This window comes from Crocuta crocuta, unplaced genomic scaffold, assembly GCF_008692635.1.
Source record: "Crocuta crocuta isolate KB4526 unplaced genomic scaffold, BGI_CrCroc_1.0 scaffold9, whole genome shotgun sequence".
Classification (NCBI taxonomy): domain Eukaryota; kingdom Metazoa; phylum Chordata; class Mammalia; order Carnivora; family Hyaenidae; genus Crocuta; species Crocuta crocuta.
Genome location: NW_027551567.1, coordinates 4,875,609 through 4,889,296, shown reverse-complemented (window position 1 = coordinate 4,889,296; position 13,688 = coordinate 4,875,609). Strand labels below are relative to the sequence as shown.

General features: G+C 32.6%; 1 protein-coding gene across 5 annotated transcripts in view; it reads right to left on the bottom strand.

Annotated features, from left to right (window-relative positions):
- The window catches only part of SNX14 (sorting nexin 14), a 72,013-nt gene that overhangs the window by 37,533 nt on the left and 20,792 nt on the right, over positions 1 to 13,688 (bottom strand). For 4 of the 5 annotated variants that reach the window (XM_077750365.1, XM_077750367.1, XM_077750366.1 and 1 more), the window contains exons 5-8: positions 13,018 to 13,061; positions 10,643 to 10,730; positions 6,116 to 6,200; positions 1,034 to 1,190 (exon numbers count right to left, since the gene is read on the bottom strand). In XM_077750365.1, coding sequence (XP_077606491.1) covers positions 1,034 to 1,190; positions 6,116 to 6,200; positions 10,643 to 10,730; positions 13,018 to 13,061 — 374 coding nt within the window. The remainder of the gene's footprint in view (positions 1 to 1,033; positions 1,191 to 6,115; positions 6,201 to 10,642; positions 10,731 to 13,017; positions 13,062 to 13,688) is intronic. The other variant, XM_077750363.1, reaches the window with a different exon arrangement.

Genomic DNA, 13,688 nt, shown 5'->3' with positions numbered 1-13,688 from the left:
AAATAAAATAAAATGAAATAAAATAAAATAAAATAAAATAAAATAAAAAACAAAGTACATCACTAAAAATAAGCCACAACTTCTCCTCTAAGAATTATTAGGATAATTATTAGGATACCTCATTAGAGGTAATTTTATGGAGTAATCTAAACATGTTCCTGCCAGAACAAGGAAGGATAATCTAGATAAATTCTAATTATTCTTCTCAGGTGTATATCTTAAAACACAAACTTAGGGGCACCTGGGTGGCTCAGTCAGTTAATCGGCCGACTTCAGCTCAGGTCATGATCTCACAGTCCATGGGTTCAAGCCCTGCATCGGGCTCTGTGCTGACAGCTACCCCAGAGCCTGAAGCCTGTTTAAGATTCTGTGTCTCCCTCTCTCTCTGCCCCTCCCCCAGCTCGTGCTCTGTCTCTCTGTCTCAAAAATAAATAAATGTGAAAACAAAAAATTTAAAACACAAACTTATCAGTTTAGTTTGTTCAAAGTGTTTCTGCCACTGAGTCACAATGTACATGTCTTTAAAATGTAACACCAAGAATGAACAAAGTATAATGATCTCAAATTTAAAAACCTGATTTTATTCATATTTACCTTGGGAATTTCCAAAAATAAACCGAAGCAACACAACACATCATGAATACTTAGCACCTAAAATGGCATTTTAAGACCTGACAAACTATACTTCTTAAATGAAAATTTATTCACATCATAGCCTAATCTCAAGTTTTAGTGTACTCTTATTATGATCAAGAAAGGCAACATACAGGGGTGCCTGGATGGCTCAGTCGGTTAAGCATCTGACTCGATTTCAGCCCAAGTCATGATCTCAGGATTCATCAGTTTGAGCCCCGCGTCAGGCTCCAAGCTACTGGTGTTGAGTCTATTTAGGATTCTCTCCCTCTCCTTCTCTGCCCCTTCCCCGCTCTCTCTGTCTCAAAATAAATAAACTTAAAAAAAAAAAAAAAGAATAGCAATATACATATGGCATGGTATGCAAATACTGCTATGACATTTTCCAATCTATTTATACCTGCAGTCTGTTGCTTTAGGAGGCAAAATATAAGGAAAAAGTAGTTCAGTAAGTTTTCTTAAATAGTGTAATTCATCTCTTCGACTCCTCAAAGCCACATGAAGCTCTGGACCATATTCTTCTAAAGCAGCTTGCTGTAAAAATTCTGTATTTTCTACTACAGAGATTAAAAAATAAATATTGAAATAAGTTAAGCAATATTAACTAATTTCAGCCATTTCAGCTCACAAACAGAAAATCATTTAACATAGTATTCTTTCCTAGCCCTCCTTTCTTTCCAATATGTATGTTTCTGGGAAATTTTGCACAAATAGGATATAAAAATAATTCCCTCCTTGCCAGTTTTTCAATTTTCCAAAAAATTGGTAAAAAGACCCCTTCCCAATGCAAGCAAGAATTTTAATTCATTTCACTATCTTACAGATTAAACAGGGGTGCCTGGGTAGCTCAGTCAGTTAAGCATCTATTTGGCTCTTGCTTTCAGCTCAGGTCATGATCACACGATTCAAGAGATCGAACTCTACATCAGGCTCTGTGCTGATGGTGTGGAGCCTGCTTAGGATTCTCTCTGCCCCTTTCTCCCTCTCTCTTGCTCTCTTTAAAAATAAACTTAAAATATTATATTAAAAAAGCAAATATTTACTTTAAAAATGGAAAAAACTATAGAAAATTTCTAGCACATACAAAACTGTTATCAAATGTTATATCTGTTCATCCTCTGCAAATACAAAAAAAAAAAAACTTTTAAAATTTCACTGTCTACTTTCACAACAAAATCATTACACTTTTAAAGCACTTATGGTATAGAAACTGGCTTCCTTGGTTAAGTTCTATACACTCTGCCCACATATAGGACACACTAAGTACAGAACTGTTGAAGGTAGAAGTCCATGAATAGATTCATTACGTAACGAAAATTAACTGACGATAAAACTTACATTAACAGAAAGTTTTCTTAAAAGGCCAAGTACTAAATATTTTAACTTAAAGGCGATAGTATTGTCATTCCTTTTTACAGACCTCAAAAGAGCAGAAGAAAAACAAGTCATGTTTTCCCCTATTTGCATTCTGTGCCAAGTTTTAAAATCGTGGCATCTATGAAGAGACTCTTGAGACTCTAATTCAATGGCATTTATTTTTCACTATTTTCTTCTATTTTTATTGAAAGAGAATGTAAGCACATTTACCCAAAAAAAGTCAATATATGCATTCTAATAGTGTGAATACTAAGAAGATAAATGAAGAACATCTGTGCCTGAGGTACAAAAGGACTGGCAAAGGCAAATGTAGTTTTTACAAGAAATGCATTTTTTTTTCGTAATTATCCAATTATTTGCTAAGCATTTTTTCCAAGAATTTGGGACACAGGTCTTTTAAAAATCTGTCATGAGCCAGAATTTAAAATAAGACTAAGCCATACTAAATTCCAGTTCTACTTCTTTAGCAAACTGATATAATCTTGAACAAATGATAGAATCCCTATAAGCCTCAGTTGCCACATCAGTATATAGTTAAGTAGTTATTAACACTGAAAAGTCATCATGCAAAATGTATAAGTAATTATAATAGTCAATGTGATTAAGCATTCACACATAAAATACAAATTGAATAACTAGATTGGAATCTATTCAAGATCTGTCAGACAGGAAAGTTTTTTGTAGTTCTAGATAATGAGAAAATAAATGAAGCAAAAGAGTAAGAGAATACAGGGAGGAAAATCTTAATTGGGAATATAAGCAAAATATAGATGCTGGAAAACAGAGCATGGATTAAACCCCACTAATCATCAGTACATCTACTACCTAATCAGTTAGTAGTTTTCAGACCAAACCAGGAAACGTCTCCAGAATCCATGACAAAGAGATATCTTTAGTATGACAGACTAGAGAGTAAGGTCCTTCTACACAATTTATTACTGAATTTAAATTAAACCAAATGCTTCTAAATGTGTGAACAATCAGTATTTCTAAGGGCCATAAAAGTACTTACACAGAAAACATCTATATAATCCCTATTCTTAAAAGACATATTGTAGAGAAAACACCAAGAGTAAAAGGAATATGGATAAATAGATGAACATTTAATTATGAATGATCATAATTATGAGCAATTATGGGGCCAAAGAATTTAGAAAATAAATCCATGCATTAAAGAAATGAAAATTCAAAAATCTGTAAACCTTTTTTACAAGTCTATCTAATTCACTGTCATAATATTTAGAATACCAGGACTTTTGAATAAAACGAAAAGTCCTTATTCTAAACTCTGGCTTTTTCTTTTAATAATGTTTTATTTATTTCTGAGAGAGAATGAGAGACAGCGTGAGCAGGGGAGGGTCAGAGAGAGACGGAGATACAGAATACGAAACAGGCTCCAAGTTCTGTGCTAGCTGTCAGCACAGAGCCCAATGCGGGGTTCGAACCCACGAACCGTGAGATCATGACCTGAGCCGAAGTCAGACACTTAACCGACTGAGCCACCCAGGCGCCCTAAACTCTGGACTTTTAATTCTATGGGTCTCATTAACTACAATGTTATTAATGAATCTAATCTAGCATTTTATGGCAATTTTATAATTGGGAACCACTTTTTGCATTAATAATAGAAAATTAGCAACCCCTCTCTTGTCAAGACTCAACAACAAATTTCAAACAGGTTTGTTTATATAAATATATAATTATCTCTCTCTTAGAGGCAAAATAATTTGGGAATTTTATTAAACTGATTAATTTAACTAAAACTAAAAAGATGGGGCAGCCGGGTGCCTCAGTCAGTTAAGCATCAGACTCTTGATTTTGTTTTGGGTCATGATCTCACAGTTCGTGAGATTGAGCCCCACGTCATTGTACAGCCTGTTTGGGATTCTCTCTCCCTCTCTCTCTCTGCCCTTCTTCCACTTGTGCTCTCTCAAAATAAATAAACATTAAAAGAAAAAAAAAAAGATGCATCCATTTACCCAAAGCCCGAGTTCAAAGTGTTTGTCTTTAGCACGTAGACTATATTAAATACCTTTCCCACATAAAAACCTGCACACAAATGTTTATACCAGCTTTATTCATAACTGCCCAAACTTGGAAGAAAGCAAGATATCCTTCAATACATGAATGGATAAACTGTGGTACATCCATACACTGGAATATATCTGAGCAATAAAAAGAAATGAGCTATCAAGCCATGAAAAGACATGGAGGACCCTTAAATACATATTTTTAAATAAAAGAAGCTAGTCTGAAAAGGCCACGGTATGATTTCAACTATATTACATTCTGGAAAACGCAAAACTGTATAGACAGTAAAAAGATCAATAACTGCCAAAGGTTCATGAAGGAAAGAGGGAGAGGTGATAGGTGAAACTAGTCAAAACCTACAGAATGTACAACCCAAAGGGTAAACCCTAACGAAAACTATGGACTTTAATTAATAAAAATATATCAATATTGGTATATCAATGGTAACAAATGTACCAGTACAAGATGTTAATAGGGGAAACTAGAGAGAAATGGGCACTCTCTATACTCCTGCTCAATTTTTCTGTAAACTTAAAACTGCTCTAAAACCTAAAATTTACTGGGGCACCTGGCTGGCTCAGTTGGTGGATCATGTGACTCTTCATCTCTGAGTTGTGAGTTTGAACCCACAATAGGTATAGAGATTACCTAAAATAAAATGTTTTAAAAAAGAATAAATGTACTAAAAAAAAAAAACTTTTCCTATGTTTTTTTACTAACTGTTTTGCCTTGACAAAATGGCTAAAGACAATTAGTTTGTTTTTGCCAGTGACAGGACAATGACTTTCAAGTCAATTTTGTATTCAAAAATTAAATTATACATATTCAAACTCCTACTTTTCGAACATGTTGAAGGTAAAATTATTTTAGTTCTTATAAGATGAACACATAAAAAAATGTCAAATATAGAATTTAAAATGCTTCTCATACCTGAGGAATTACTCATACCAAGAAGCAAATAAACTAATTATTTGATTTAATTTTACTTCAACTCTGATGAGAACATAATTTCCCCAAGTGAACTGATTATATTAGCTGATACTATGAGGGAGGGAAAATTGGTTCCATGTTCAGATGAATTTAGAACTGGTAAGTTAAAAACTATTCAAGTAGTTAAAGCTATTTCTTTGCTATAGGACAACTCACAGATATTGGTATGCTAGTATTTACTAGGAATTTCCAGAAAGGGAATATAGTATGTAGTAATTACCAGAAAATATGACCATGAAACCTCTTTTACATGGTTATCTATATGGAGTAGTAAGTGGTATCGATAAAGAATACCAAAAGCATTGGGAAAGCATGGACAAATAATACCAAATGCAAATGCAAACACATTTTTACAATGTGTTTTTTACAAATACACATTTGTATAAAGAATCAAGCCTAGAACACAGAAGTGATCTTATTAAAGAAAAATTTCAGTTTGATCTAAGAGCAAGAAAAGTCCCAAATGAATTTCACTCATTCAATCAGAAAACATTTGGTATGTGCAAATCATGACAGTATGAAGGCCAGGACATACACAAAAAATGCAAATAGTTAATCTCAACCAAAGCATAAATCACAGTGAAAGACAAGAGTAGATCAAAGTATTTGACTAGACAAGAAAGTATTTAAGTATACAATTTAGACTATAGCAGAGTCACTAATTTTAGTAGAGCGATAACATGATAACTGTAGTATTGTGAAATTAAATGGTACTAATATACACAATGGGCTGGAATAGGTCAAAACTGTTGAAATCATTAAGAAAAAAAGAAAGGGGGAAGAGATTATGAGAGATACCTAAGTGAAAGTAATGAAGGAAAGACTATTATTCAAAAAAAGACAAGAGTCATCAATAATATATCCAGAAGTTAATTATATTTTAATTTTCACAGATTCCTGAGTTTTTACAATCAGGACTTATATCACTCATATCATAAACAAAATACTGAAAAAGATTTCAGTTTAAAGAAATACTTTCACAACATTTGTAAATATCAAATACATCAGTATTCATACTTAGGTATTTAAGGTGAAAGTTGGTATATAAAAATCACTCAAACTTTGTAGTAGAAAACTGTATTACCTTTCTGACTGGCTTTAACTATCACTTCTATATGCTTCATTGCTGCTTTTAACAGTTTCTTGGTTATAATAGATGGAATATCCACCTGGAAAAATTTAATATTAAATTAACAATTTAACAACAAATTAACAGCAAAAAATTTTAACAATAAAACTTTTAAAATAATTACCAATGAGTTACAATGTCAGGAATACTATATTTAAGATTCTGGAACACAGGATCTTAAAAGTTAAGAGATATTATTTAGAAATCCTTCAAAAATAATTTAAAAGCATGTTATATTCTTGAATCATACTAACTGTAACTTTAGACAGTTTTTCTATCATGATAAAGAAAATGTATCTTAATATGCATATACTATATACTAAATTTTCTCACAAGATATATCTTTCTTATTTCTTTAATGTGTTTCTCTGAAACACAAAGAAAAATCAAGTGACATTATCCCTTTGAGGCCATAAATTTCTATTTATTAAGGTTACTTAAAATGAAGCTTTTCATCCAGTTTACAAGATAAATCCTGGTTTTAAGCTATATGGAAGCATTCTATTTTGGAATAACACTCAATTTCAGCATTCCCCACAGACATTTTTCAGCTTAAAGGCTGAAAACTGTAGTGACTATGGTTGGTTAGTGATGAAGGGTTGAGGGCTTATATGCACACACAGAAAAGAGATAAAAAAAATAACTAAGACTAAATTGCAAATAAAATGAATCACCAAAAAGCATATTTAATAACTTCAACAGGTTTATCTTCTACCACAATGCTCAACACATTATATTTTCCCTTTATCAAAGGCATGAAAAAACGCATCACAGTAAAGTTTTGTGATAACTCTTCAATTCTTTTTCAATTCTATATTAAGGAAGAGCGGGAAAAAACGTGGGCTAATAAATCTAGTAAGTGTGATGGATCATAAACTCCCAATTTTTAGTGATCTACCAGTAAAACCCAGAGCAGTTAACAGATATCTTTTGGCTGTGTAAGATCAAACATATTCAATAAGGGGATATTTTTATTAGTTGTATGCCTTGCTGCAAAATAACATGACTCTTCATTTCTCCCTCATTTCTCACCCTTAGTATTATAAATTGCTACAATGTTTATCAAACAGGATGCTTTTATTTTCAAACATTTTATAAAATCTTATCTTCTAAGAATACTTATGAAAATTTTTATTTATAAGTTCCATTTTAGAGACTTCAGGTCAGAATCAAAATGATAAAATAATAGGTTCATCACTATAATTTAAAAAATATACACCACCATTGTGTACCCTTAAATAATTCTTTATTTTCATTATCCCTAAACTGCTAATTTATATTATTTAGGCAACGGTATCAAGGACAGAACACTGTACTAGGAATAAATTGACCCAGGCATAATCCTTGACCCATTACCTACCTCTGACTCTTTGTCAAAGTGAGTTTCTATATAATGGGTATAATGACCCACTTCTCTCCCCGGATAATGATACAGATAAAATGAAAAGAAAGGATGGAGTGTCTGAGTGGCTCAGTAGGTTAAGCATCTGACTCTTGATATCGGGCTCAGGCCATAACCTCATGGTCATGAAACCAAGCCCCATGTCAGGCTCCATGCTGAGTGTGGAGCCTGCTTGGGATTCTCTCCCTTTCTCTTTCTGCCACCCCTCACTTCAAAAATAAACATTAAAAAAAAAAATGAAAAGGACAGATAGCATAACAATCCAAAACACAAAAGAAAATATTGGCAAATCTTATGTATGAATTCTTATAACTCAATAATAAACAGACAACCAGGTTAAAAAATGGCAAAGAATCTGAAAAGACACTTCTCAAAAAAAGATATACAAATGGCCAATAAGCATATGAAAAGATACTCAATGCCACAAGTCATGAGGAAAATGTAAATCAAAGCTACAGTGTTACCACTTCATACCCATTAGGCATGGTTAGAATCCAAAAATGAGATAATAGCTTGTTCTGGCAAGGATGTAGAGAAATCAGAACCCTCCTATACTACTCGTGGGAATGTAAAATGGTAATAGTCACTTTGGAAGAGTCTGGCAGTTCCTTAAAAATTAAACAGAGTTACTGTTTGGCCCAACAATTACACTCCTAAGTTTATACCCTAAAGAAATAAAAATATATATCCCCACAATCATCAAAAACCCTTGTACACAATGCTATGGAAGCATTATCTATAATAGCCAAAAAGTGGAAGTAATCCAAACGTACATCAGCTGATGGATGAACGAAATGTGGCATATCCACACAATGGTATATTATTTAGACCTCTGAAAGAAGTCCGGATACATGCTACAACATAACATGGATGAACTTTGAAAACATTATGCCATGTGAAAGTAACCAGTCACAACAGGTAGCATATTATATGATTCCATTCATACGAGATGTCCAGAATAAACAAATCTGTATTTGTTTATAGATTGATTGTTGGCTAGAGCTAAGAGGATGAAAGAATAAGGATTTATGGCTAAAGAGTGAAGTCTCTTTTTGGGTGATAAAAACAGTATAAAATTGTGGTGATGGTTGCATAATTTCAGGAACATGTGAAAAAACACTGAACATTTAAATGAGTGAGCTGTCTGGTATACAAAGTAGACCTCAATAAAGCTGTTACCAAATAATACACATAACACAATCCAAGTATGAAGTACTATGATTTTAAAATCACTAGGCTCTCTCAAAGCCTAACATAGCAAAACTATTCTCCTAATTAATACTTATAAATTTATTTTAATGAATCAGCTTTTTGATCAATTTTACTTGACTTACTCTAAATTGTAATTTAAGTGGCTTATTATCACCCAATTGGTATTTCTTACCAACTCTTTTATTCCAATTACACAGTCTACACAGGTGCCTTAGAATTTGTTTAAACAATACGATTAAGGCACACCCGGATGGCTCAGTCAGTTAAGTATCTGACTTCGGCTCAGGTCACGATCTCGCGGTCCATGGGTTCAAGTACCACACGGGGCTCTGTGCTGACAGCTCAAGGCCTGGATCAATCCTGCTTTGGATTCTATGTCTACCTCTCACTCGGTCCCTCCCCCACTCATATTCTGTCTCTCTCAAAAATAAACATGTAAACAATTTTTTAAATTAAGAAGTAAACAATATGATTAATATTTATCAACTTTTTAAATTTATAAAATAGTAAAAGCTCAATATGAAGAAAAATAAAGATGAACAGAAAGAAATGCATGGAAAGAACCAAAAATCAGCATCAACCCACCATGACAGTAAGAGTTAACAATGATAAGGAAATATATGTACTTAATACATATTAACAAGCTTTAATATGTGAGCTTTGTTTTCAACGTGGAAAAATGCCATGCGTATTATTTTCCAGTCTTTGCTACTTGATTATGTAAGGAAAATAATTTCTCATGTAAATAAATCCTATTCTGTAAAACGATTTTTCATGGCTGCACAGGATTCTACGATTGGCATGTTCTGTATTTTTAATCAACNATTGATTGTTTTGCGAATGTTGAACCAGCCCTGTAACCCAGGAATGAATCCCACTTGATCTTGGTGGATGATTCTTTTGATATGCTGCTGGATTCGATTTGCAAGGATCTTGTTGATCTTATCATTGGACATTAGACTTTCTTTTCAATTTCCTTTTTATAAATTATAATATAATGAAACTTTGCACATCCATTTTTATATACATCTCATGATTATTTCTTTAAAATATATTATCAAAAATATAATTAAATTTGGGAGCATAGGTATTTTTAAGTCTTTTGTTAAAGATTACCAAACTGCTTTCCAGTATAAGAGTTATACCAATTTGGATTTGTACTTGTTTTGCCTGTTCCCCACAATGACCATTACTAGACATTATCATTCTTTATCTTTCCCAATCTGATAGGCAACAAAATAGCATCTCAACAAATATCAATATGTTGATATGAGACAACATATTTTCAAGTGTTTATTGGCCATTTTCATTTTTCTTTTGTGACCTGCTTATTCATATTTTTGCTTATCTTTTCTACAGTGATTGACTACTTTGTTAATTTCTCAAAAAAGTATAGAAACATTTAACAAGATTTATCTTTATTTAGTAATTATAGTAATTATATGTATACCAGTTTATTGTCAGTGTGTTCAAGTCTATCAAATTGTGTGTCTACAGCCAACATACTGTATGTAACGATATACAGGCAAAGGCCAAAACAGAAACATAATACAGCTTGAAAAAATATTTTTTTTAATAGATCATAATCATCGCCATTTACTCAACAAATTCATCTAACTGGAACGTGACCTTTTTTTTTCCCTATAGTTGTCTTTTTATTTCTAGTTACCACAAACCAAGATGGGTAAGCATTAGAGAAAGTAAAACTTATTAATAAATCAAAAATGACCCATTCATCTTTTAATCTAAAAAACATAAAAGTGAAGGAAAAAATAGAGTATAGGATAAAGTAAAACTAAGATAAAAAAAAAAACTTTTTAGTAATAATAAAACCCCTAATTCCCAAATTTCTCATTATAAATATATACCTTGTGAATCCTTCGAATTAAGACAGATGCAAAAAACCGTAATGTAATTCTCAGTTCATCAACAAAGGACTCATCATCCGTGACATCCCTTCAATTAAGGAGAAAAGCAAACATTTAAGAGCTCAGAGAAATACACAGTTACTCCTTCTACAAACCCAGGAAAGTTCAGAACATCCTCTTTTTTTCCATTTATTTATGCTATTTTCCTTTGCTTTTCAACAATGCATTACATTACAGAATAAAAGATTAAAATGTACAAAGAAAAAATAAACATCTCCCATAATTCTAGTACCAAGACCTAACCATTACTAAACTGTAGTATATATTTCCTTGAAGACAACCACATGTACAAAGTTCTATTTTTACAATACTACAATCATTTTCTAAGCATCATTAAAGAAATTTCTATAAAATAAAACAGAATAATTTTGGAGGAGCAAGAGAATTAAATAATACAATATTTTAATATGTTTTAAAATATTTATAGATTGGGGTGCCTGGGTGGCTCAGTCGATTAAACATCTAACTTCAGCTCAGGTCATGATATCACGGTTTGTGAGTTCATGCCCCATGAACAGTTCAGAGCCTGGAGCCTGCTTTGGATGCTGTGTCTTCCTCTCGCTCTCTACTCCTTCCCTACTCACTGTCTCTTTCTCTCTCAAAAATAAACAATAAAAAAATTTTTTAAATAAAATTAAATATTTATAGATTAATAATATAAACTGATTTTAAAAGGTAAAAAAAAAATCATTCTATTTGAGAAAGAAAATAAACTGAAACTCAAACATTTTTAAATGGAAATTTTGACAACTTTCTTCTGAGAAGCTACTTTTCCTTTTCATGAAGTCTTGAGGTCCCTAGAAGAATTAGGTCACTTCCCTAACTAAAGCAAGGAAGAAAGGTATGCATAATGGTGATATCCTGAACTTGGAGACAGTGCTATTAAGTCCGTTGGCAGAATAAAGAAGATAATTCTATTAACCATGTTCCCCACTATTAATCCCAGGGAAGTGGCTATTTCAACAATAATAACTACACTGAAGAGAAAATACATGCTTTAATATTTAGAAATAGAGCCAGCTTTTATGAAGAATCATGACACGGGCAGGAGTGAGGAGAGTCTTCACAACAGGATTCATTATACAAAAAGACTTATCACCAGCTTTACCTAAATGGCAAATGCCCCATATTTAAGACAGAATCCAACATAAAAATATTAATTTACATAGCTTTTCAGGAAAATATGGCATATAAACTGGATATTAAGTTTAGTATATGTGCTGCCAAAGCGAGCACTTGGATATTAAGTTTAATACATACAAAGCATCTCACCTACTAGCAGTTTTTAATTAGAAAACTCAAAATATATAAAATTAAGACAGATGTCATTGAATATTACATCTAAGTCATACAGTGTAAGTTTCAAATATGTAACTAAAGACACCATAGTTTTGTAAGGAACCATTTATTAAATATATAACTTGAATTTCTGATTCTCAAACTAGATTAATTTTTCAGATCTAGAGTATTTTCTATATCCTTACAGGGCAGAAGGCACTTGTACATCCAGAGCAGATACTAAAAACAGTTACTTTGGGAAAAAAATTAACACTCTACGAAAATTCTAATAAAATTATCTTTCAATTTAATGAAACATCTGAATATAAATTTTTCCTCTAAATGTACAATTATTTCTAATGTAAAAAGTGCATACATAATATTAAGTTACTACATTTAGGAGTGATAAGGAATTCTCTAAGTTAATTTTCCTTCAAAAAGCAGCCTAGAGGGGCGCCTGGGTGGCTTAGTCGGTTAAGCATCCGACTTTCGCTTAGGCCATGATCTCACGGTTCATGGGTTCGAGCCCCGCATTGGGCTCTGTGCTGACTGCCAGCTCAGAGCCTGGAGCCTGTTTCAGAGTCTGTATCTCCCTCTCTCTCTGACCCTCCCCTGCTCACGCTGTCTCTCTCTCTCTCCTAGAAATAAATAAAACATTAAAAAAAATTTTTTTTTTTTTAAAAGCAGCCTAGATTTTTTTCTTCTTTGCTGTGACTAAACTGTTAATTGACTGCTATGTCTATGGTTCTTATCTATGGCCAATTATGCCTCCCAGGTAATACCTGGCAATCTCTGAAGACATTTTTGGCAGTCACAAATAAGAGGATGAGGGGATACTACTGGTATCTAATAGGAAAAGGCCAGGAGTTCTGCTAAATATCCTATAAAACACAGGACAGTCCCTCCAAAAAAATAATTACTTAGCCTAAAATGTCAATAGTGCCAAAGTTGAGAAATCCTGGCCTACACTGAAAACATTTCATTAGCACACTTAATTGTATTCACTAAAGAAAACAAGTATTATAGAAAGAGCATACCTGTACCATGGATAAACAAAGTTTTCCAACACTAATTCAAGAACCTGTATAAAAATTATTTTTTAAAGAAAAATCAAATTAGTTAATTAATTCTAGGAAAATAAACCATACTACTAAGTAATATATATTACCAAGAACCAATTTTATAATCCCAAATATTGACATCTAATATACTCTCACATGACAAAGTATATATGCCAACCTTACATGGTTGTTGTGATGATAAAAAAGTACATATGAGGGGCCCTTGGGTGGCTCACTTGGTTAAGCGTCCGACTCGACTTTGGCTCAGGTCACGATCTCAAGGTTCCTGAGTTCAGACCCCATGGTGGGCTCTGCACTGACAGCAAGGAGCCTGCTCAGGATTCTCTCTCTCCCCCTCTCTCTCTCTTTCCCTTTCCCACTCATATGCATGAACACTCTATCTCTCAAAAATATAGATTAAAATAAAGAACATATGTGAAAGCCATAAAACTCCATAAAAAGAAAAATTGCTATTAGAATAATATACACACTTTTCTAAATATTCCCACAATTTAAAAAATTTAAAAAAACTTAAATTGTTCCTGACTCTGAAGATTCACTGAACTAGAAGTTCTATGGAAAGAAGAAAAATGATAGGTTAAACTTTTGGATTCCTAACTTTCTCTATAAATCAGAACTTCTTTAAT